The sequence below is a fragment of the Zootoca vivipara genome, chromosome 17, assembly GCF_963506605.1.
Source record: "Zootoca vivipara chromosome 17, rZooViv1.1, whole genome shotgun sequence".
NCBI classification, from domain to species: Eukaryota; Metazoa; Chordata; class Lepidosauria; order Squamata; family Lacertidae; genus Zootoca; species Zootoca vivipara.
Genome location: NC_083292.1, coordinates 24,800,195 through 24,826,469, shown reverse-complemented (window position 1 = coordinate 24,826,469; position 26,275 = coordinate 24,800,195). Strand labels below are relative to the sequence as shown.

The 26,275-nt window shown below is 46.4% G+C and overlaps 1 protein-coding gene across 1 annotated transcript in view; it reads right to left on the bottom strand.

Annotated features, from left to right (window-relative positions):
- Positions 1-10,544: 10,544 nt before the first annotated feature.
- The window catches only part of IQGAP3 (IQ motif containing GTPase activating protein 3), a 50,655-nt gene continuing 34,924 nt past the window's right edge, over positions 10,545-26,275 (bottom strand). Inside the window, exons 30-38 of the mRNA XM_035099078.2 lie at positions 25,941-26,073; positions 23,166-23,268; positions 21,923-22,073; positions 19,929-20,016; positions 18,637-18,837; positions 17,262-17,428; positions 15,688-15,780; positions 15,078-15,186; positions 10,545-13,936 (exon numbers count right to left, since the gene is read on the bottom strand). Coding sequence (XP_034954969.1) covers positions 13,823-13,936; positions 15,078-15,186; positions 15,688-15,780; positions 17,262-17,428; positions 18,637-18,837; positions 19,929-20,016; positions 21,923-22,073; positions 23,166-23,268; positions 25,941-26,073 — 1,159 coding nt within the window. The 3' untranslated portion in view covers positions 10,545-13,822. The remainder of the gene's footprint in view (positions 13,937-15,077; positions 15,187-15,687; positions 15,781-17,261; positions 17,429-18,636; positions 18,838-19,928; positions 20,017-21,922; positions 22,074-23,165; positions 23,269-25,940; positions 26,074-26,275) is intronic.

The window sequence follows — 26,275 nt, the reverse complement described above, 5'->3', positions numbered from 1 at the left end:
ATAAAAAAATCAGAGAGGTATTTGCCTGTTCCAAAGAAGCTTTCAAGTATAATAAAACTCCAGAAGATCTCATCTCCTTAGAGCCTGAATGTGTTGCAAGCTCCTTTGAACTGATGGAGAGAGGTGAGGCGTGTGAATATTTTAAATAAATGCAGCCTACATTTTGAGAGGGAGGGAGAAAATATCTGAATTGAGTGCTATTGTGAAGATTTGTGAATAGTTAGAAGGGCAATGTGAGGCGGGGCAGGGTGAGGTGTGGGGATACCTTCCACAGGGGAGGCTAGGCCCAGGATAAAGTATTAGAACAGGCAAAGGCCTGAGAGAACACCACAAATGTTTAAAGCAGGGGTCAGCAAACTTTTTCAGCAGGGGGCCGGTCCACTGTCCCTCAGACCTTGTGGGGGGCCGGACTATATTTTGGGGAAAAAATATGAATGAATTCCTATGCCCCACAAATAACCCAGAGATGCATTTTAAATAAAAGGACACATTCTACTCGTGTAAAAACACGCTGATTCCTGGACCGTCCGCGGGCTGGATTGAGAAGGCGATTGGGCCACATCCGGCCCCCCGGCCTTAGTTTGGAGACCCCTGGTTTAAAGTAAATGCTGTTACGTGCTCCACACTTCCCTGTTGTGAGTTCCTAGGGCAGCAAAAAAGAGCCCAAGAACAGAAGAAGAGTCTGGCTGGATTAGGCCAAAGTCCTATCTGGTCCAGCATCCAGTTTTTCCACAAGGACGAACAAACAAACAAACAAACAAACAAACAAACACACACACACACACACACACACACACACACAACTTCACCAAGCACTTTAATGGGTATCTCCCTCATGTTTTAACAATATCTGGGAAATGTTGAATTACGAACATTATGTTGCTGTGTATTTCTGAGGCCAGAGATCTAAGAGTTGCCATGGCCTGGCCCTACATCAGCCTGTTTTGAATTCCAGTATGGCGATGCTGACGGAGGCTGAGGGGCTTTAGTCCAGACCAGCTGTGTTGGCGGGGGCTGATGGGAACTGTAGTCCAGCATCAGGATGGGGAAGGCTGGTCCATGGCATAGCAATAATGTGTAAGTCCTTTCAGCTGAAAGATGGTTCTGACTCATTAGTAGTAGGGAGTAAATAGACAGGGATGCTGCTCCCCAGAGAGTGCTTCCTTCCCCTTAAATATCCTGCCCACATTTCGTAGCTCTCTGTGCTATTTTTGGCCTCCTGTCTGCTTAATTATAGTGAAAGATCTGTCAGCAGCACCCAGGAGTGCTCCATCAGGACATCTGCCTTGACAACCTTCCCCTTCCACCAGAACAAGATGCATGAGAGGCAGCTTACAGGCTTACAAGCTAACTGATCAACAGCCATTGGTAGAGTAGCTGTGATGTCACAGAAGTTCAACAGACTGCTCTTAAAAGAAAAGTGATTGGTCATTATGCGCAAGAGCAAAAATTGGCTTGCTTGAAAGTCTCTCTCCCTCCCTCTCTCTCCTCTCCCCCCCCTCTCCTCTCCTCTCCCTCCCTCTCACACACATTCCTGCACCATTTTAATTGGGGAACTTTGTTTAATTTCCAAGCAAAGGGTCTGCTGGTTTCTCTTTAAGGTTTCCAGACTCAAAAGAGAGCAGGGCAATTAAAGGCACAGAAGTCCTGTCCTCTATTGAGTCTGGCAAGCCTATAAGCAGATGCCTGCAGTTAGTATACAGTATTCTGAATCTTACTTTTATTTTAATGTGTAACATGCATTGTAACAAACAGTATTGATCTTCTTGTTGGTTCTTTTCCCTCTTCCTCCTTTTATTTTTTGGTGACAGGGGCTCACTTGTTTGTGTGAAGGTTAAAATTTATGGAAAGCCTTCACAGGCAAAAATAACTAAGTGCAATTTTCAAAACAACCTGTTTATGATAAGCAATTGTACACTTTGTACAACCCAAGCTGCCTGATAAGGGGTGAGGAACCCAGAATAGGTGGGGCCAAACATGCCCATGGGCAGGGCCATATTCTCTCACACCCTTTCCCCACTCCAGCTGTGACCCCCCCAAAAAACAAAATACCCCCCCAGCTAGAGTTAGGCTTGGAAAAAAAGACTTTTATTGATGTCAATACACAGGGCTGTGCAAATGCAAAGTAAAATTGAGCACTCAAATGAGGGTAGTGCTGCAGTTGTTTAGATCAGGCACCCCTAAACTTCAGCCCTCCAGATGTTTTGGACTACAATTCCCATCTTCCCTGACCACTGGTCCTGTTAGCTAGGGATCATGGGAGTTGTAGGCCGAAACATCTGGAGGGCCGCAGTTTGGGGGTGCCTGGTTTAGATAAATAGACAGACCCCCCCCAATATATGTACATGCACACCTTCCTCAGCTCACCTGCAAAGATACATAAACACATTCGCCAACCTGGTGTTCTACAGATGTTTGGACTACAACGGAATCATAAATGGCTGTAACCCTGCCGAAGGATCTGGCTGGTGAAGGGTGGGCAATAAATTTAATTAATGAATACATAACAATAATCAGTAGTGATATCGCTGTGCTGGCTGTGGCTGATGGGAGATTTAGCCCCAAACATCTGGGCACCAGATTGGGCAAGGCTACCTCCACCCATTGGTTGGCCCCAGAGGGAAGCTTGAATGTGGAGCAAGTCCCCCTGGTTAGCGCTTTCCCCATGTCCTCCCCACAACTTCCCGTCCTCACTGTGGCCAGAGGGCCAGCTTAAACGTAGGAGGGCATTGGAGAGTTACAGGCCTTAGGCCAGCTGCTGCTATCCCGTGGGTGGAAGCTGACTCCTTCTCTCTGCCTCCTCCTCTTTCGTCCCCCCCCCACTTCAAAAAAATATTCTCGCTTCTCCCCCGTGTTTGCTAACGTGACCCTTTATTAAACTCCGCCAGCTCTGCATCGCCGCGGTTGCCAAGGCGACGTGTCGTCACCTTGGCAACCATGACAACCTTATGTTCATTAATTTTAAGAAGGTTCACCATCTAACAAATGAAATTGTTCTAGGCACTGGTGTTGAGGGGCTGAAGGAGAAGCCAGACGGCCCCCAGTAATTATTGTAGAAGGGGAAGGGGTCTCACATGGCAGACGCAACTTCTTCCTACAGTCAGAATGACGTTCGTCAAGTTCTTTTTCATTCCGGGTCTTTTTCATTCAGGCAATACAGAAGTTGCATTGGTATCTATACATGCCAGGGATGTGGAACCTTTGGCCTTCCAGATGTTGTTGGGACTACAACTCCCATCAGCCCTGGCCAACATGGCCAATGGTCAGGCCCCATCCATTGGCTGTGTAGGAAGAGGCTGACACAGGCATTGCAGCGTAAGAAGCTACCTTATTAAACCAAGTCAGACCATTGGCTCATCTGGTTCAGTATTGTCCACAATGATTGGCTGCAGCTTTCTGGGGTTTTTAGGCAGGTGTGTGTGTGTGTCTCTCCCAGCCTTACCTGGAGAGGCCATTGGAGATCAAAGCAACACTCAACTGCAGCCTTACCCTCAGAGGACCTTGCTCTCCTTTGGCTCTAGATATGGGGAATGTCAACCCCATTTCACATTCCTTTTAATATGAGCACTGATATTTAAGCTTGTTTTGAACCAAATTTAAAAACAATAGAGTAGTAGAAGCTAATAACGGAATTATTGGGTCCTTCACAAAATAACGATCCTGACATTTGGGAAGTCGGTTCTTTGGGGAAAGCTGTGACAGGTAAATAGGTATCGCTGACGGATGGAGAAGACTTTCCTTTGGCTCACATTTTAAACTCACCTGATCCACATCTCCTGGACTGTCAGATCATAATAATCCTTCAGATTTTGCAATTCTCCAAATTTTGCAATGCAGTTCAAAAAACATACCATAGCACATTAATATATCTACCTACCTACGTATGTAAAAATACATATTTAGAAATGCATGCCTTGAGATAAAATATGTATTTAAATAATATGGGTGATAAAATATGTCTTTAAGTATGTAATTTAAAGAGTATGTAAGGCCTGGTGGGAGCATAAAGGCTCACTCAACCCTTGGCTAATTTCTGGACAGCCAGGAAAGTAGTTGAGTGCAGAGTCCAGTTTTAGCAGGACACCAGCATTGGGGGGGGGGTCACATACCACCCAAAATTGGGCAAAAGAGGTGAGAGTCCTGAGGGCCAGATAGAGAGGGATTGGACCTGCTTTTCCCCTCCCTTGTTTATATTTTATATATAAATATCAATTTTAATATAAATATCAACAATCTCCCCTGCCCCAAAGCAGCTGACAGGAGCCCCAAAGGGTGTGGGAAGACTCATTCTCTCTCAGTTGACTCAACAAGACGGCGCTGCGTTAGTCTGGATTTAAAGCAATGCAAATGTGCTTTGAATCAGCTCATGCCCCAATTGCAACAGCGAAGCCGGAGAAAAAGGAAGGAAAAACTAGGCCAAGCTTAACATCTAACTGCTGGAGAAGAGAAGTTGGGGCGGGTGTGTGTGTGCGAGTGGAAAGAGAGGATGGGAATCTGCAGCGCAGACTCAGAATGATCAGAGAGGACACATCCCCAAGGACTAGAGGTCCGTGAAGGAGAAATGAAGGGCAAGGAGGCAGGAGGAGGGCATGAAGGGCAAAGAGGAAAGGCAGGCGTGGGCAAAAGGCGCCACCCTGGGGCCCTGCCAGGCGGAGAAACAGCCCCCAAGTTTGCCTCTGGCCAAGGAGTGGCTGAAACCACTTTAGACACCTTAAGGGTGGAAGATACCCCAGGAGGACTGTGGCCAAGGCATGGCTTCTGCCCTCTGCACTTTGATGGATGCGAAGTGTTTTGGCAAGACGGAGATCCTCTGTGCCCTGCAGGGGTCTGGTGGCCTAAGCTAGAACAGCTTCATGGCGTCACAGAGGTAGAAGGTCTCTCCAAGGCCATTAGTGCAACCCTCTGCTGACGCAGGAAAGGCGCCTCCTACAGCATCCCCAATAGGTGGCTATGAAGGCTTCAAGCTTAAAAGCCTCTAATGAAGGAGAAAGCAGCCTGCTTCCCTGTCCCAACTACTCATATCGTCGGGAGGTCCAGCCTAACATTTATTGCAGGAACAGGCAGCCATTTTGAGCCTGAGGACCACATTTCCTTTCGGGTGGCCTTCTGGGTTACATGGCCAAAGAGGCCAGAGGCAAAACAGGAGCAGCAGCAAATTTTTGACCTTGGTGCGATAAGCTAGTTCCTCCCCTCCAGCCCTCTCTGCCCTCCATCCAGGCAATCGTGGGGCATCATCCGAATTCAGGGCACATTCTGTCCAGGCCAGTACATTCAAGGAGGGTAGGAAGCAGAGTTGGCATGGGATATGGCCTGTGCAGAGGGGGTGTGATGGAGGAGAAGGAGGAACGACCCATGGAGAATTCTGGGGGCCAGATTGAGAAGCCTGAAGGGCCACATTTACCACTCCCCCGGGCATGAAGTTCCTCACCCCTGGTGTATTTCCTACAAAGGGAGATCCTTTGCTATAAGGGGGTGAAATCTATATAATAAAGGCCTCCACATTGCTGTCCTATTTATTTCTCTATTTAGGTCCCCTTAAAAGGTAAAGGGACCCCTGACCATTAGGTCCAGTCGTGTCCGACTCTAGGGTTGCGCGCTCATCTCGCATTATTGGCCGAGGGAGCCAGCGTATAGCTTCCAGGTCATGTGGCCAGCATGACAAAGCCGCTTCTGGCAAACCAGAACAGCACACGGAAACGCCGTTTACCTTCCCGCTGTAGCGGTTCCTATTTATCTACTTGCATTTTGACGTGCTTTCGAACTGCTAGGTGGGCAGTGACACATAATATGTTTTTTCCTTCATCTGTCTTCCAAAGAACAAAGCAAGACAGCAACGATGTCCTCCTTTTGTCTCACAACAAGCATGTGAGGTAGGCTAGGCTGAATGGCCCATCCGCTTCATGGATAGACGGGGAATTTGATCCTAGGTATCCTAGTCCTGGTCTGACACCCCACCCACCATCTCTCATGAGAGACTCTCTCACACACATGTGCATATGGATTTAAAAGCAGGGGTGGCTAACCTGTGGCCCCTTTGGCTATTATTGCTGGACCAGCTACCTTCATCCCTGGCCATTGAACATGCTGGCTGGGGCTGATGGGAGTTGGAGTCCAATGACATCTGGAGGGCACTGCATTGTCTAGCCTTGGTTTAAAGCACAGTTACATATCCTTAATTCAAAACATCTATTTTAATCATCAGCTCCCTTTCCACCCATTACCTCCCCTCCTTGCCTGCCCACCCGCCTGATCTCCTGGCTTGTCTCCCTTAGAATTTCCATAGCAACAGGAGAAAAACACACAAACGCAACAGCAACAACACAGTGCAGACAGTTGGCAAAACATTCGATTCCCTGCTTTCATGCGAACCCGCTTCCCAAAAGGAGGCTGCCGCCACCGCCGCCACAATCACCACCATCAGGAGGAAACAGCATCACAAACAAAACATCCCCACTTGATTCGATGATGGCCGCCAACTTGGATGGCTTTAAAAGAGGGTTAGAGAAATTCATGGAGGAGGAGAAGGCTATCAATGGCTACTTGCCAGGTTGGCTATGCATTGCCTTCAGTGGATTTCCCGACCTGCGTCCGGTTGGCCACTGCGGGAGGCTAGACAGGCCTACCTTGTTCAGATACAACCAAAAATCACGTGGGGAAAGTGGATAGGCAAAAGATTCCACCTCTTCTCTCATCATAACACTAGAACTCTTGGACATCCAATGAAGCAGAGTGTTGGAAGACTCAGGACAGATAAAAGGAAGGACTTCTTCACCCAGTGCATAGATGCAGGAGGCAGTGATAGCCACCAACATGGATGGCTTTAAAAGAGTATTGGACAAATTCATGGAGGACAAGGCTATCAGCATCTACTTAGCCATGCTGGCTATGCTTTGCCTCCATGGTCGGAAGCAGAATTATCATTATTGTTGTTGTAATTAAATATGTTTATGTACCGCTTTTCCTTAGAAGCAGATTACATTAAAAATATATACTTTTTTTTAAAACCAATGACAGAACATAATTGCCTTGATGGCAGAAAGTGAGGAGGAATTAAAGAACCTTTTAATGAGGGTGAAGGAGGAGAGCGCAAAATATGGTCTGAAGCTCAACATAAAAAAAAACAACTAAGATCATGGCCACTGGTCCCATCACCTCCTGGCAAATAGAAGGGGAAGAAATGGAGGCAGTGAGAGATTTTACTTTCTTGGGTTCCTTGATCACTGCAGATGGTGACAGCAGTCCCGAAATTAAAAGACGCCTGCTTCTTGGGAGAAAAGCAATGACAAACACGGACAGCATCTTAAAAAGCAGAGACATCACCTTGCCGACAAAGGTCCGTATAGTTAAAGCTATGGTTTCCCCAGTAGTGATGTATGGAAGTGAGAGCTGGACCATAAAGAAGGCTGATCGCCAAAGAATTGATGCTTTTGAATTCTGGTGCTGGAGGAGACTCTTGAGAGTCCCATGGACTGCAAGAAGATCAAACCTATCCATTCTGAAGGAAATAAGCCCTGAGTGCTCACTGGAAGGACAGATTGTGAAGCTGAGGCTCCAATACTTTGGCCACCTCATGAGAAGAGAAGACTCCCTGGAAAAGACCCTGATGTTGGCAAAGATTGGGGGCAGAAGGAGAAGGGGACGACAGAGGATGAGATGGTTGGACAGTGTTCTTGAAGCTACGAACATGAGTTTGACCAAACTGTGGGAGGCAGTGCAAGACAGGAGTGCCTGGCGTGCTGTGGTCCATGGGGTCATGAAGAGTCGGACACGACTAAACGACTAAACAACAACAACAGTAAACTTTCCATATTATCAATGAAATAATGAAACCACAAAAACCAGCACTATAGGAACACAGGGAGCTGCCTTATACCAAGTCAAACCATCTAGCTCTCTACAGGCAGTGTGGCTCTCCAGGATTTAAGGTAGAAGTTTCTCTCAACACTTCCCGGAGATGTCAGGGATTGAATGTGGAACGTTCTCTTTCCACCACTGAGCTGTGGCTCTTTCCCAAACAAAACCATAAACCAAAACAGGTTCAAGGCTCCAAGACAGCCTAACCACAGTGTGTCTTTGAATGCCAGTCACTGAGAATCGAAGCGAGGATAGTTGTTGTTGAGCTACAATTCCTATGAAGTTCCCCATGAAGACGGATTGGACTGTTAAGCCACTCTGGGAATTGTAGTTCTGTGAGGGGAATAGGGGCTTCCTCTCAGCACCCTTAACAGATTACGGCTCCCTGAATTTTTTGGGGGGAAAGCCACGACTGTTTAAAATAGCATCATGGCACTTTAAATGTATTGGTGGCCTTAGCCACGAAGAAACCCCTGCCCTCTGGCACCCCTTGAACTTTTGACAGCATTTCAAAGGGTCCCCAAATAACACAATACTGTATTGGCAGAACACTGTTTTCATTATTTATTTATTTATTTTAAATAAAACTGCACTATTTCAATTGAAAATATGGATGGACTGACGCAATAAGCTCACACCAACTCCAATTTCAAAACACCTCTGTTCCTTCACCTGGCCATATGGGTTGTCCCTCTCCTCCCCACCCCCGCACTTTTTTTCTGCATATCCTATATTTCTGATTCCATCCCATCCCCAATCTGTCACTTCATTTAACATACTTTATGCTCACACAGACAATTATGATAAATAATGAGACAAGATGGGGGGGGGGAGAGAGTCAGGCAGGGCAACCATGGAAGAGGAACATGGTTGCTAAGGGGTTGCGTGGCAACTGGGGAAGTGCATGTCTCCCTTGTTTGGTGAGATGTCTCTGGATGGGATGACTGGGAGGGTGGCGAAAGGGCCGCCTCTGGAGGGCAGGAAGCTGAGTACGCAATATGATCCAATTGGTGGTTTCTAAACATGGGACCACACCACTAATTTCAGATGTTTCCAAAAGTGCAAACTGGGGAGGGAGAGTGGACAGGAAGGTAGGAAGTGGATAGCGGCAGGAGCCATGGAAAACAACCACAGCGTGTAGGAAGGAGCATGACAGGGTACGTGGTAGGGATAAAGCAGAGCTTGGCGCAGGAAGCACATCCAATCTGCCACCTTGCAAAATCCACAGGTGGGCAACACCTTTGTTTCAGGGACGGAAAACCTGGTGTCCTCCAGCCATTGCTGGACTGCTGCTCCCATAACTCCTGACCGCTTGCCATGCTAGCAGGGGCTGATGGAGTCCAAGAACATCTAGAGAACACAAGTGCGGCAAAAAACAGCACAAAATGCCAGCAGCAGAAGATTCAGCACTCTCTCTCCTTAGACCAGGAAGGGAGCAGGGCAGGACTGGGGACCCTGATGTTGCTGGACTACAGCTCCCATAATTCCTGGCTATTGGCCATTCTGGCTGAGGCTTATGGGAGCTGGAGTCCAACGAGGACATCAGGTTTCCCCAACCCTGTAGCTGGGGAAGAAACTGCTTCCTAAGGATAATAAGTATTATTTTTATTTACATTTGTATACCGCCCTTCATCTGAAGATCACAAGGCGGTTCACAACATAAAAATACAAAATGAAATAACAAAATACATAATAAAACAAAAGCTTAAGAAACCCATGACCTGCCTCCCATAGGCACATTTAAAAGGCCACAGAATATTAATCAGCCGAACACCTGGCTGAAGAGGAACGTTTTCACCAGGTGCCTAAAGATATGAAATGAAGGCACCAGGTGAGCCCCATCAGCACATTTTATCAAGTGCAAACAAAAGTGTTATTCACACACTCACGCAAAACGTTGTTGTGAAATACATTTGGGAACAACATATACAGTACTAGTGTGGGAATCTGCAAGGCTTCAGGTTATACCAAACTCTTCCTTTTTGCCCAGCACAGAGTTCTGGGCTGTTGTATCCCAAGAGAGCTGATGGGAGCTATGGTCTAAAACATTTGGAAGGTGCCAGGTTGGTGAAAAGGTAAAGGTAAAGGGACCCCTGACCATTAGGTCCAGTCGTGACCGACTCTGGGGTTGCGCGCTCATCTCGCATTATTGGCCGAGGGAGCCGGCGTATAGCTTCCAGGTCATGTGGCCAGCATGACAAAGCCGCTTCTGGCAAACCAGAGCAGCACACGGAAACGCCGTTTACCTTCCCGCTGTAGCGGTTCCTATTTATCTACTTGCATTTTGACGTGCTTTCGAACTGCTAGGTTGGCAGGAGCTGGGACCAAGCAACGGGAGCTCACCCCGTCACAGGGATTCGAACCGCCGACCTTCTGATCAGCAAGCCCTAGGCTCAGTGGTTTAACCACAGCACCACCTGGGTCCCCTCTGATGGGAGCTATGGTCCAAAACATTTGGAAGGTGCCAGGTTGGTGAAGGTTGCATTAAAGCATCTTACCCAATTTTGTTGGCTCTTGCTGCCTACAGCTTTCAGTCTCAGGGGAGAATAGTTCCCAGCCCTGGCTGTTCATAACCTGGGAAATTCACTATGGACAACTGCTAAGTTACAGGCAAAACCAGCCTCCCCCCAGCGGGGGCTGATGGGACCTGTCATCCAGAACATCTGGAAGGCACCCAGCTGGGGGAAAGCTGGACACAGGCTGTGCCTCAAAGCTGCCTTGGGATGCAAACTTTTTTTCTAAAATAGGGGTCGAAAAATCCATCACTCACCATCCTCGCCTCTTTCCTGTTTGAAGCAGGGTGCCCTTTTGACCTCCAACATCAGCTGCCGACTGGGAGAAAAACGGAGGCCAACCCTGCCAGCGATTACCGGTCCGCTTTGCCTCCGGTTCCCTGGATAATGATGCCACCTAGTGGAGCAACCTTCTCTGCAACTCTTAATTGGAACGGGTGTTTTTCCATCTATCTCCTACGTTTGTAAGAGAGGCCACTTTTCTAAACTAGAGGTGAAACAGAGCCAATTTTCTGTTTTGGCATCGATGAGTTGTGTTTCAACAAAACTGTGTTATTGCTCAAAGGAAACACAGGAGCCAAGACTATTGGGTTCATCTATCTCAGCATTGTCTGCACTGACTGGCAGCAGCTCTCCAGGGTTTCAAGCAGGGATACATCACCAGTGGGCATCGAGCCCTGGGACCTTCTGCACACAAAGCAGATGCTCTGACATTGAGCTATGGCCCTCATGGGTAGGGCTAGGCAGGTCGGGTGGCCCACAAATGGTTACGGATGCTGCTTGTTTCTCTCCCTTTAAAAGGATACTATCATTTTCTACACCAAATGACACTTTATCCCAAAGCAAATGCATTTATTTATTTAAGGCATTTATGTACCAGAACAATTAGCATATCTAAGTGGTGGTTTTGGCATTAGGGGAGAAGTTAAGTGAGTTTTAAAAATGCAAATCTGCATTTCAATCACAGTTAACGGAAGTGGCTTTCATTTGGGTCCCCCCCCCCAATCTAACATCCCAGGAATACAGAAGCAGTTGGAAAGCATGGGATAGAGGTGGGAGGAAAAAATGTTAACTGCTTCACAATAGAAGTAATACACATAACCATCTAAAGACAATTAAGTCTGTGGTCTAAATTTATCTAGCTCAGTGGTTTTCAAACTTTTTTCCTCTGGGCCACATTTTCAGAATAAAAACTTGCTCACACGCCACCTATTTTTTTTTATTGATAAGAAGAACACTGGAAAACACAACTAGGATTGTCCCTAGTATCACTTGACCCTCTTGCTCTCATTTTGAAGAGATATCTATCCATATTCTGCAAATTATTATTATTATTATTTTATAATATACTATACCATACCTGTCAGAGGGTCGTCGTGGCTACTCTAGAGTAACTCCGCTTGAGTCCAGTTTGTCTTTATAGACTTTTATTGTGCAAGGTATTTACAGTGCAGAGACAGCTTAAAACATGACCTCTCATTCTGAATCAGAATCCGGCAATGGCGTACATCTGTTCTTACGCCAGCAAAGTAGTCGGGGCACCCCAAAACGCCTCCCCCTTGACCTGCGTCGCGGTGCTCTCCTTAACTCTTGCGCCGGAAGGAGCGATGCCCTCTCAGTCTCCTCCCTGTCAAGGCAGTGGAAGGGCTCTCCAGCATCCTTGAGCCCTTGCCTGCATCTCTCCTCCCCTGAGCTTTCCCATCGTTCCGCATGCTGGTTTCTCTCTCCCTCCGAGTCTTTCCCCTCCCCCGCTAGCTGCTTCAGACCCGCTGCTGCTCCCTGTGCTTGGCGAGGTGGACGTTAGGATGATGGGGGCTGGCTCCCTGTAGGAAGTCACCCTTACAATACCATACTGCACTGAAATGCCTTCATGTTTCTTTGGTTGTCCCTGAATCTTCACACCACACTTGCCATCCTCTCCTGCCACACTGTTTGAGAACCACTGATCTAGCTCCGTCACTGACTATAATCCCCATCAGCCCCAGCCACCACAGCTGTAGCTGCTGATGGGCTTTGTAGTCTAAAGCATCTGGAATGAAGACATTTGGTGAAGGCTGACCTAAGTAACACTCAAGAGGCAGACTTAACTAAACCATATTCAGAAGGAACCTTTTCACTCTCTGTTGTAAATGCTACCAATAAATAATTGTGGCCCAAAATGGCCATGCCAGCTGGGGTCAATGGGAGTTGTCATCAGAAGTATCTGGAGGGAACCAGGTTGGCGAATGCTGTCTCAAGCACTCATCTGTGAAACTCTATTAAGAGTGAATTATGACCCACAAATTAAATATAATTCTATTTATTTATTTTCAAATCCCTTGAATATATACGGTAACTTTTTAAAAAGCTCACTAGACTTCCACTGGTTCAGGAATTACATAAACCAAATCTAAATGCTACTGGATGGTGGAATAATGATATAACCCAGCAGCAACAATGATATAACCCAGCAGCTAACAGCATCAATGCAAACTAGATATCATAAATAAACTTTTGCCGGTCAATACTTGGAATTCCAGACATCAGACAGGGGCCCTTAATTTTCAGTATTTTTGCAATAGCATTCCAAGCATTATTTTAAAAAATGCACTGATATAAATAACTTTCTTTAAGCACACTGGAATTTAAAAAAACACAACAGTTGAGGGTCTTTGGTATCTCTAATGTTAAGTCTATTGCAACTTATTTTCTGTTGTAGTTGCATCAAAGAAGGAAGTAATACAGGCACATATGGAATCAGTAGAAACCAGAGAGAGAAAAACAAAGCAAAATAGGAGTAAAAATTTCCTGGTGCATAAAATTTCCATCTATCACTAATTGGGGAGTGTATGGTTGATTCTTAATCAGACTGGCTGTTGAAGTGTGGTTTTCTCCAATCTGGTGCGCTCCAGATGTTTTGGACTATTGATACCAGCTTGCACTGGCTAGGGCCGATGGGAGCTGTAGACCAAAACATCTGGAGGGCATCAGCTTGGGGAAGGCTGGCACAGGACACAGGGCCAGCATAAATACCCCCCCTCCCCTCTCTGATAAATCCAGCCTTTGTGACTTTAAAAATACTTGCATCTAGTGGCTGTACGTGGGGGCCCACATTATTATGGAAGACCCCATGGTACAAGCAAATTCCCAGCACATTGTAAACCATCCCAGAGAGAACAGTTCTAGCTTAGACTTCTCCCCAAGATGCACGCATTCTACACGCAAGGATTAAAAGAAAACAAAAATTTGTACAGAGAAGCATTCCATCCTGTCTTTTGGAAGTGGTCCAGGCCTGGATGCAGGTTGACCATCACCCCAGCGAGAATTAAGCCAGAATCAGGAACTTTTGAGTCTATTATCGTGGGCTTGCTTGCGGTTCAACACAAAAGCACTATGAGCACCACTGTCTCTTTGGTACCATTGAGCCACCCCTAGAAGACATTGGTGCCATTTGACCCCCCCCCCCAGGCCTTCAGTTATTTCTTGAAAAACTTCTTGTTGAGGAGGAAGATCAGGAGGTTGACGTTGATTCTGGCTTTGTCAAACATTTTCATGATGGCGACACCCTCATACTGGAGCTGGAGGAGGTCCTGAGAAAGAGCAGGTATGGAGATAGGAAAGTCAGCCACATTTAAGTGTGGTAGCATCGGCACTATGGAACTCCCTGCCTATTGATACAAGGCAGGCACCTTCATTTACTCTCTGGCTCCCGCTAAAAAAATTGTTTGTTTCAACAAGCCTACCCAGATGTTGTTGTGTGTTTTAGTCTGCTTTTTTTGTTTATTTGCTGATTTCAGTTTTTTAAAAAATGTTTTAAATTGCCTTGAGATTTAGAAGGCGAATTGCCTTGAGATTTAGAAGGCGAATAATAAATTAATTACAATAGCAATAAAGCACACTACTTTGAGCTCCTTGGAAATAAACATACCCATATATTCCGGTGTATAAGGCGACTGGGCGTATAAGAGGACCCCCTACTTTTCCAGTCAAAATATAGAGTTTGGGCTATACTCACCTTAATGAGTATATCCCAAACTTCCAACGCACACCAATTAATTTTTTTCTGTATCTCTTCCTCTCCCCGCTTTTTAAACACCAGTAAATGAAGCCAAAAGAGAGACATCAGTGCTTAAATGCACAGGTGTTTAAATGCAGGCATGCTAAGAACTACGGTAGCATTTTGAACTACCATAGATTTCATTCGGAGGGAGTGGAGGAGAGGTGGGGAGAGGGAGAAGGGGAGGGAGCCTGCTCCACTGGCACTCTGTTGTTCCAGGCACCGAAGCGAGGGGGGGGGAGAGAAAGAAAGGGGCTGCCGTTTTCTTTCCGTGCACGCTTTCTTTCTGTGCTTTTCTTTCCCCTCTTCCTGCAGGGAGGAAAGCTTCGCGCGTCCCCTCTTCCTGCACGGAAAGAAAGCGGCTGCTGCTTACATGCGAGTCAGCAGCTGCTGCTTTCTTTCCCTGCAGGGAGGAAGAAAGTGGCAGCCGCTTACACGGTCGCTGCATATGGCGGGGATGCGCCTGCGGGCCGCTTTTGAGCTCCCCCACCGTATGCGGTGACCGGAGAATCTTATACCCGGCGTATAAGACGACCCCCCCAACTTTTGAAAAGATTTTCCTGGGTTCAAAAGTCATCTTATACGCTAGAATATACGGTAAGAATGGAACTGCCCTCGTGGACCTAGAATGGCACACCGGCGATGCTAAAATTTGAGCTCTGCCAGCTCCTTACCTGGTAGTGGAGCTGAAACTTCTCCATGTCAACTCCCATAAATTTTGCCTTCACCTGGAACTTGCCAGCTTCACCACACGGGATTATTTCAAATATCACATTCCTGAGTCTGGGAAAAGAGGGAGGGGGGGGGAATGATGGCAATTTTAAAACCATAGGGGAGAAAGAGGGCAACTGGAGGTTAGGATCCTGGGATAATTCTTGGTACCAAGTGACAGCATCGAATGGTGGCTAGTGGTTTGGCTTTCAGCAGCGAACAAACTGAACTCAGCCACCAAATGGACTTGGGACGCGTAGTGGCTCTCGGGGGTGGGGGTGGGGATTTACAGAGAGAATCCAGGGATTGAACATGTGAGACTTTGCACGCACAACACATGCTCCGCCACTGAGCTAAAGCCCTTCCTTATGAAACAGAAACTCTGATTTCATGCAAGCTTGCCGGTTCGACCTTAGACGGCTCACACCAGCAGACCACGCGAAAGAGCCGGCAGCCAAGTTCAAAAACCAACACTCTGGGGAGAACCTAGTTACAAAAGCCTGAGAGCATGGAGAGAGGAGCTGTAGCTTCCATTGGATGGAACTGGAGAGGGCAGGAGGTGCCTGGACTTACTGGCTGGCTGGGAGGTCTTCAATCTCCAGCAAAACACCTTTCTCAAAGAGGCGGGCTGCCGTGTAATGCAAGGTTGCCTGTTTCTTGCTGGGCCTGTAAAAGAAAGGGACATGAATGGTGTTTGTAGACAGGGCCTTTTTAACAACCCTAATGGTCCCTTCCGACTCTGCCCATCTACTTGCCCTCTTTACTGAACTCAAGCTGAGCCAGAGAATGCCTCAACTGCTGGGGTAGCCCAGGGCTGGCCAGTCCTTTGAGGCCAGACGGTCACCCGCACACCCTTGGCCAACCCCTGGGGGGAGGTTCATGCAGGCCACCCCCCCACCCTCACATGCACTCTTTCTCACACATACAGGATTATAAAACTATAAAAACCATATGATAAAAGCAGTAGTAAAAATATACGAAGAAAACTCTCTGGCAAGGATATACCGTTGGACCTTAGCTCTCAAACGCCTTGGCTCCCGAATAAATCGGATCGAAACACGGAAGTGAGTGTTCTGGTTTTCGAAAGATTTTTGGAAGTTGAACACCTGGTGTGGCTTTCGGTTGGCTGCAGGATGCTCCTGCAGCCAATCGGAAGCCGTGCCTTGGTTTTTGAACCGTTTCGGGGGTTGAATGGACTCTGTTAGAGAACCAATGCATTCTGTTAGAGAACCAAGGTACAACTGTATACAGCAGGGGGAGGGGGAAAGTAACTTCAGGCCCAAGTGCCACAATTGGCCCCCCCAAACAGCTCTATCCAGCCCTAAGGATTCTCTCCAGCCACCCCCCCCCTAAAAAAACTCGGCCTGCTTTGAGCTCTCCGCTCAAGTGCTTTGGCCTGGCCTGAATGTGTGAGTGTAGGTAAAGGTAAAGGTAAAGGTACCCCTGACCATTAGGTCCAGTCGTGACCGACTCTGGGGTTGCGGCGCTCATCTCGCGTTACTGGCCAAGGGAGCCGGCGTACAGCTTCCAGGTCATGTGGCCAGCATGATAAAACCGTTTCTGGTGAACCAGAGCAGCACACGGAAACGCTATTTACCTTCCCGCTTGGAGCGGTTTCTATTTATCTACTTGCACTTTGACATGCTTTCAAACTGCTAGGTTGGGCAGAAGCTGGGACCGAGAAACGGGAGCTCACCCCGTCGCAGGGATTCGAACCGCCGACCTTCTGATCAGCAAGCCCTAGGCTCTGTGGTTTAACCCACAGCGCCACCTGCGTCCCCAGCATGAGCAATTGAATTCAGATGAAAAAGAGATTTATTCATTTCATTTTACTGATTAAATTTATATTGTGCCCTTCATCAGACGATTTCGGGGATTTTCACAGATATTTTTTTTTTTAAAAAGATGATAGAAAATGAAGGTGCCAAGAAGGACAGTGTGCCAATTACCTAAAAGCAAAATCTTTAAGGAAGCCCCATTGCAGTAGTCCAACATGGAGGTTAGCAGAGCATAGATACCCTTGGCCACACCACATTGTGCCAGGGACCTGAAGCAAGCGGAGAACAAGCCCTGAGCTATAGCCCGCGCGCACACAATTTCTGGTTCAGGTGCATCAGTTCCAAGCCTGAGATTAATACCAGGCTTACTTGTTTCTAACTGCCAGGTTGTCCAGGCACGTCCGGATGTACTGGTTGTAGTAGTCGACCTGCTCCTCAAAAAACACCCTCTTAGCGCTGAGGCTGTGCAGAGTCTGGCGCAGCTTGGCCAGCTCCGTCTTGCGGTGTTGTCGGTACTTCCTCTGGTTGCGGATGTCCTATGGGCGAGAAGGGCAGGGTATGTGTAAAGGAGATTTGGCCCAGCGTAAGCTGAGACCGTTGGAAGCATACAGAGCAATTATTTCTCCCCTCCCTGTTACGCTGCATTCATTGTCCTCCCAGTTCTGTTCCTTAATCCTCTTTCCTATCCTTGTTATTTTATAGCTGCCTTTGACGTAGTCAGTCCCATTGGCCCTTCTAGCTCAGTACTGTCTACACTGGCTGGCAGCAGCTCTCCAGGGTTTCAGGCAGGGAGTATTTCCAAGCAGTGTTAGAAACTAAGATATGAAGTCTAGGAGCTAATTGGCACCTTAAGCCGAGGTTATGGGCGCTGCAATGGAGTGCCTAGGTGCGCTTTCTTAAAAACAAGAATGGAAAGTTGAAAATGAATGAACTGCAGCTGAAATCTTATGTTCACTTTTCACATGGTCTAAGTCAGGCATCCCCAAACCTCCAGATGTTCTGGACTACAGTTCCCATCTTCCCCGACCACTGGTCCTGTTAGTTAGGGATCATGGGAGTTGTAAGCCAAAACATCTGGAGGGCCGCAGTTTGGGGGTGCCTGGTCTAAGTCCTCATCTGAAGACTGAAAAAAACAAAGCCATACTTTCCCTGCCTGCCCCCTAATATTCTTACGAGGGGCCCTTCTCAAGTCTTCAGAGAGTGACTGGAAGCGGGAAGGCAGAAAAAGGTCCTCCTTTTCTTCCAGCAGTGGCAAGTTTTAATCTGAAATATTAGGCTCAGTACTGTGCCCAGAGCTCAGAAACGGCTCGTGCTAATGAAATTCCCTGTCGCAAAACGCGCCTAGAACAATGGGAGTTTCGAACGCTGTTTCCAAGCCTCACTTGGAGATGCTGCAGGGAATTGAACCTGGGACTTTCAGCAAGAAAAGTAGATGTTTGCCCACCAAGCCAAAGCCCTTCCCCCAAAGTGAACTGTCCTGCTTTGTTGGCTAGAAAGAGATCCAGATGGTTTAGATTTAGACTACAACTCCCATCAGCCACAGCATTATATGGCTGTGCCGACAGGGGCTGATGGGACTTGCAGTCCCAAACAACTTGAGGGTACCAGGTAGGTGAAGGCAGATAGACAGCTATAGATCCATCCCAGCAATAAAAAATATTTTCCCCCTTGTGATGCATGGTACATTCTTCTCCATTCCCTGCTCATTGTCTCTTGTTCTTCCTGCCTTGAGAGCCCTGCATACCTTGGCCATCTCATTGATGATGTCCTGGTACTGGTTGGCAGAATCTACCATGCCCAGGCTCTCAAGGCGCCGCAGATTCTTGAGGATGATCCGCTGCTTCTCTGCTATTGAGAGGTGGCTGTTACTGACCAGAGTGTGGTTGCATCTCAACTTGTCTGGGACTTGGGCCCTTCTCTTCATAAGGTGGTGGTGGAGGGCTTCCTGGAGAGAAAGATAAGACTGGCTCGTGCTTTTCTACAAAAGGGAAAATATTTCACAGTAGACTAGAAGGTGGGAAGGGAGAGTGGTGCCTTTCCGATGTCCTGCATGACGGTGTTATAAGAATTTTGAGGTCATATATATATATATAATAATTGTTCATAAAACATGTACATGAATGTACAGAAACATGTCTGAAGCAGCACAGGAAAACAGGCCTGACTGACACCATTTTGACTCTCTCTGACCAGGTGTTCCTCTGCAAGGAAGAAGGGGGGTGGGGGGAACCTTCTCATTGTCTCAGGAATTAAAGTGATAATCCCTGGCATCCTGATACCTGACTGCCAGACAAAAGGGTGTGATTAACTTGGCTGGGAAACAGGGAAATGTAAATATCTCTCAATTTTGTTGATTAGGTTCTGGGGGCAGGGGGCAGGGTCCAGGGTGCTCAGATTACTGCCACCAGACCTCCCCTTTCATGATGTACCTATGATGAATCTAGGGAGGGGGGGTCTTGGGCTACACCCCTTCTGTGACATATGGATGATGCTTCTGGGGGGTGGGCTGAAACCAATTTCAAATCTCTTTTTAAGGGCAAGACATCTTTGTTTGGGGTTCCTTCCTTGTTCTCCTGTGTGAGAGGAAGGACCCTGTTGCAACAGCAAAAATAAAAGTGCCTTGCTTCGCACGTCCTGGTTTGGTCTCTGTTATTTGGTGGGCAGGAGACGCTTAAACTTTGTCTGCTTGCCAGGATACCTGGACTCTTCCTGGGTCAAGGATCCACTTAATTCTAGGGCCGTGTAGCTCTGCAAAATTTTTACAACAACGGGTTTTATTAGCTTTAAAGCTGCATCGATGGCCAATCATTACATGCTGAATTTCACTTACTAAGAGTGAGAAATGGTCTCATGATCATTCAGATAGCCTGGTACAAAAACAGTTTTTTCCTCCCCAACTGCATACACTCAAGATTTACTTGCAAATATTTATCCATCCAGAAATTGATTTTGTTTTTAACAACTTAAAAACCTTTTGGATGTGCCTTCCATTTTTCTGCAATACACACAGGCACCTATGTTGCAGAGTGGGCTTACCTGATCCTCTGATGCCTTCGTCTGCAGTATCTCCACAAGAGAATCACCAGGTTGGAACTGGATCACATCGACCAGCATCTGCTTAGTACTTTAAAAGATAGAAGAAGATAGTGATCCAGTTTTGATATCTGCAGAGAAAGGACATTTTCACTTGCCCCACCTCCCCCAAGCATTTCCCAGACCAATAGTGGGCGGGGGGGGGGGAGAGAGCTGGGCGGGGGAATCACACCTGGCAACCAATGCGCCCCTTTGGTTTCAGACAGTACATGGGCAGCCGAGTCTAAAAAGCTCGGGACACAAATTTTCACGGCCGTCTAGTGGCTTTGGTGGCTCATTTACCAGAGGTAATGTATTCAGCGTTAACTCTGGAAGTGTATACTTGATTCTGACCAAACTAAGCCACCTGATGATTTCATTTCATCTTGGCATTATTTTCAGCTCCCCTACCCCACCACAATAACTGTGCTTTAATGCAGGATAGTTGCTCTATCGTTCTAGTTGGAGATCTCTACTAAACCTCAGCAAACAGGAGTCGAGGGTCTGCTTTGCATGTCCAGGTTCAGTTGCTGGAATTTCGAGTTAAAACCACCATGGATATAAGAGCTGAAAAATATTCCTTTGGCTGAGCTGCTACCTATCAGGGTTGACCAGCCTCCGCCAATATCATACCCTCCAGATGTTTTGAACTGCAAGTTCCATCAGCCCCAGCCAACATGGCCTACATGCTGGACTACAGCTTTGCTAGCTGGAGTGAAGGGGAGTGGTGGTCCAAAACATCTAGACCAGGGGTCCCCAAACTACGGCCCGCGACAACCCCCGCCACCCGCTCTTATGGCGCGCAGCGCGGCGGCGCACTTCCAGATCGGAAAAAAGTGCCGAAAATCGTTTGTGTGCATGCGTATGGGCCTCTCCCAACCCAGAAGAGGTCATTTCCAGTGCACTTCCGGGTCGGGGGGAGGCCCATACGCATGCGCACAAACGATTTTCGGCAATTTTTCCGACCTGGAAGTGCGCCAGTAAGTGTGTGTGCGCATGCGCACGGGCGCGCACTCCCCTGCCCTCCGCGTGATTGACGCGGCGGGCACTGGCCCAAAGCCGGGTAAGTCTGGGGACCCCTGATCTAGACAACACTACCTTGGGCAAAGCCTGATGGTCAGTAGGGTTGCCAGACTCAATAGAGGACAGGACTTCTGTGCCTTTAATTGCCCTGCTCTCTTTTGAGTCTGGAAACCTTAAAGAGAAACCAGCAGACCCGTAGCTTGGAAATTAAACAAAGGGTCTTCTGGTTTCTCTTTAAGGTTTCCAGATTCAAAAGAGAGCAGGGCAATTAAAGGCACAGAAGTCCTGTCCTCTATTGAGTCTGGCAACCCTAATGGTCAGCAGTACTAAGCTTAATGGACAAATGAGCTGACTCAGTCTAAAGCATCTTCTTACATTCATAGCAAAATAGTATTGACAGGCACCTGGGCAAGGACATCTCTTCTTTAGACAAAATTTCACACTGGGTTGTTGGAACAAGAACCAGGATCTTAGGCATGGGATTTTGGCTCTAACCCTGTACAAACTTAGGCAGCTTCCTGGGAGCACCTAGATTATATATCAATTCACACGCCAACACAATTTTTCTGTTTGGGTGAGTTTGCTTGTGATTTTCTGCCAGTTATAAAAATGATAGTGATGCACTCACTCTGCCCTGTCTCTGACATTATTTAATATCCAAAAGGTTTTTAGGTCTTTAAATGTGGCCGTGTCCATTGTTTACTTTGTCACCTAGTGGTTGTTATTGATTGCAATTCTAACTACCGGTATTCTTCCTGTACGAGCCCAGAGTGGTTATGCATCATCATCCTTTTAAAAAAAGGCTTTTGCTATAATTGATACACCTAAAACTACAACTTTAAGATATAGAAACATCCTCATGTTGCCGAGTCCTCAGATAGGATTCGTATCCCAAAAGCCAGGGTAGGCCTGTTATGATGCAGTCATCCACCCACCTCAATAACAAGCTTTCCGTATCCTTTCCCCCCTCAATATTGGCCTCTGCCACATCAAATTTGTTGCCAAGGATGAGTGAAATTTCCGTCTTGGCGAGCTGAGTCAGAGTTTGCTCCGAAGTCCCACTGGCTCCATTTCCCACACTGTCGCCTGCAAATAATAATAAAACAAACATCAATAATATAAAATAAGAAAAATCAGAAGTACCACCAGCTATCTCGGCTTCAGATTAAACATCGGCATCTCCAAAACAATTCATAGCAATATAATCTAACTCTTTCCTTCTCGTCTTTTTTTGCTGCCAGTGCAAAAACAGAGCCACTTTATGTATCACGGAGCCATTCGTGTCACTCAAAAGAAATTTGATTTTCTACCAAGGCATTGCTGCTTCAGCATGTCAGCAAAGGTTTCAGAAATCTATCTTGGATTCCCATCTGAAGGACAGATCAACAGACAGTGAATAGCATTTTCCACCTGATATTAGCCACAAATACTACGAAAAAGAAATATTTTTACAAATGAAAAGTCACTCTTTACTCATGCATGCAAATGAATAGACAGGGGCCTCAATGTTCAGGAAGAGTTGTGGGTAAGCGTGCAGAGGATTGAACTATCCTTTATTCTTTTACTTCCCAACCAATCCTTATCAGTGATCTCTCCCCCTCCTATCACAGTGACTGTTCAAGATAGCACTTCTATTGCCAATACCCCCACATTCTTTGGAGTATTAACTGGGTTATCATTCTGGCAGCATGCATCTGATGAAATGGCCTATGATTCATGAAAATTCATGCCACAATAAATGTGTTAGTCTTTGTTGTTGTTGTTTAGTCGTTTAGTCGTGTCCGACTCTTCGTGACCCCATGGACCATAGCACGCCAGGCACTCCTGTCTTCCACTGCCTCCCGTAGTTTGGTCAAACTCATGTTCGTAGCTTCGAGAACACTGTCCAACCATCTTGTCCTCTGTCGTCCCCTTCTCCTAGTGCCCTCAATCTTTCCCAACATCAGGGTCTTTTCCAAGGATTCTTCTCTTCTCATGAGGTGGCCAAAGTATTGGAGCCTCAGCTTCACGATCTGTCCTTCCAGGGAGTCTGTCCTTCCAGGGAGTCTGTCCTTCCAGGGAGTGTTAGTCTTTAAGGCCCCACAAGTCACTCTTGTTGCTTTTCCTGCAAGAGAGACTAGCACAACTATCCCTCTGGAAAATGAAATTTGTCAAGTTGAAATTTGTGCTGTGCTTTACCCATTAGAGACTGGGTGGTGGGCAAGCCTCCAAGGTCTTCTAGAAGTTCGTGTAGAGGGTCTCGAGGATCAGGAGCCACAGAACGCTGGTGCTCCAGCAGCAACTATCAAATTACCGAAGGCAGAGAGATGGGAACAGAAAAAAGGCCATAAATGCATTGCTTGTTTATTTATGTGCATAACTATCTTAGGCTGCTTTTCTGCCAAAAAGCCATTCAAAGAAACATACAAGGACACCAGAATAAAATAAATACGTCAGAATGCTGAAAGCACCAGTCAATCAATAGAAATATAAAATGCTTGTTTAAAAACAGATGTAAGAATCCAATTTAAAAAGGAAACAGGAGTTAGAACAAAAATGGAACTGGGGAAGTGAAAGGAAAATTAATCAAGAAGAATAAGGTAACCAACTGAACTCATTGCCACAAGAGGGTGCTATGACAGCAAATACAAAAGTCTTCAATGGCACAGTTAATTACTAATATCCACCGAAAACAGCTCAGTGTGAACAAGTAAACCTGAAGGTTCCCAGAATGAAGACAACAGCTACATCATTCTTCCCCCAGTGCTGTTGTTACTGGGCTACCAGGCACTAAACTATGGTTTGGTTTAAGGTAATATCTGAATCCAGGATCATGGTTTAAGAATGGCAAATCAAGAACAATCAAATTGTGGCTCAGTCGGGTAGCACAGTAACATCAGAACCAGAAGAGGTTCCCACAGGTTTGAATGTTCCTTCTAAATCATGGTTTGGCTTAGTGCAGGGGTTCCCAACAAAATTTTCTCGAGGACCCCTCATCGAGCCGCTATTGTGACAAGGACCCCCATTAATTCCTAATCCTAAATCTTAATTAATTAATTCCTAATCCTAAATCTTTGTTTTGCAAAGAGGCAGCGCGCGCCAGGGAGGAGGGAGGGGAATGGAGAAGACAGGGTACCTGCGCAGCAGCGCACAAATGAAGCCGACGCGCGCAGAGCATCTTGGGGAGGTGAGCGTTAGTAGAATGCGCGCGCTGCCTCTTTGCAAAACAGTCGTGTTTGTAAAGCGCCACCTAACGGCATACAGCAGAACTACTGTCTCTATCTAATTCTAGTTTTGTGCTAGACTCTGCTCATGCAGGAAGCGGCCAAAACAAAAAATCTATTATCATACGAAATATATTTAATATATTTTTTATTCTAATAGCATCTTGCGGACCCCTCTGGCATAGCTCGCGGACCCCTGGGGGTCCGCGGACCACCTGTTGGGAACCACTGGCTTAGTGTTTTCTGTGAACTATTTGTTAATAACTTCATTGTGCAAAGTTTGGATCAGTGGTTCCCAAAGTGAGTGGTACCACCTACATACATCCCACCCATAAACCATCTTGTGGAAGGCCTACAAAAAGACAGAGAGAGAGAGAGCGCCCTGGCATAAAACAGACCTTTGGCCAGGTATATTATAGTGATTTAGAAAAGATACACTCAAGTTTCTTAAGAGGTATTCTGCCCCCCCCCCCAAGTTCCATCAAGTATGAGACGATGTGTGCAGAACTAGGTATACACGTGATGGAATATTGGGTATGGGCTACCACTATAAAATACTGGTTGCATTGCCATTTCCGTTGACAGCCTTCAAATCTGCTCTCTGACTTACTTAAGGACTCTTACAAATCCCGATGGTTCCAATTCTTACATAGCAAAATCAGATCTATTGGTATTCACTTTGAACTCTTGTATAATTCAAGTGCAATATATTTATCATAATATTCAAATCAGATTAAGGGACACTGAAAAACAAAACATCAAGTCAGCTGTAAAAAGAATTTGCTTCCCCAAGTTTTATCATTTAAATCCGACAGATAACAGGGCCACTTATATTTCAAAATTAATAATTCCAGTCCAACTTTTATGTTATCCCGACTGAACATTTTCCCCTCAACTTTTGTCAAGGACAGATATTGAAACATCCCCAGAAACGATAGACATAGTGGATATGTTTTGAATGTGCCGGACACAGTAGAACATATCCTTTTCTCCTGTCCATTGTACAACCAGCTACACAAACACGTGTGATATCTCCTTTTTTGGGTAGTCTAGCATCACGGCACAATGAAAATATCAGATTCTATCTGTCTGACATTAACCCGGAAGTAAATGCAAGGGTGGCTAAGTTTTTATCAATAGATAGAGTGGTGGATGGCACTATTTAGCAGGAAGAAACTCCAATAAAAATAATTGATATTACCTATTTTTACATGGCTGTTAATTTGTATATCTTTTAAAATTTTATTTATATGAATGTTTTATGATGGCCTATATTTGTAATTAATTGTAATTGTAATTTGTAATTGTAATTAGGGGACCCAGGTGGCGCTGTGGGCTAAACCACTGAGCCTAGGGCTTGCTGATCAGAAGGTTGGCGGTTCGAATACCCGCGACGGGGTGAGCTCCCGTTGCTTGGTCCCAGCTCCTGCCAACCTAGCAGTTCGAAAGCACATCAAAATGCAAGTAGATAAATAGGAACCGCTATAGCGGGAAGGTAAACGGTGTTTCCATGTGCTGCTCTGGTTTGCCAGAAGCGGCTTTGTCATGCTGGCCACATGACCTGGAAGCTATATGCCAGCTCCCTCGGCCAATAATGCGAGATGAGTGCGCAACCCCAGAGTCGGTCACGACTGGACCTCATGGTCAGGGGTCCCTTTACCTTTACATATTTGTAATGCCTAATAAAGGTTTGGCAAAGTAAGTAAATAAGTGAGTGAGTAAGTAAGTAAGTATAATTTCACCCCCTCACCTTATGTGTGTTAATTAGCTCTCCAACTGTTATGTAGACCACTGGCTTTGTGATGGCCACCATCTCTGAATACTTGTCGACATTAAACCTCTCTTCTGGTTCAGGGACAGAACAGGCAGCACTGATGAATCTTCTAGAAGGTGCAGAATGGAAAACCAAATCAAACCATGAAGGGTGTCCCCCTCCCTACACACTCATGCTGACATAGGGTTGTTTCCTTCAAGGCTAGGATGCGGGGGGGGGGGGGGGCTGACGCTCTCTGTGGTGCCTTTAATTCAATGCAGTCATGCACAAAAGTCCATACTTTTGATTCTTTCCTAGACTGACGTAACATT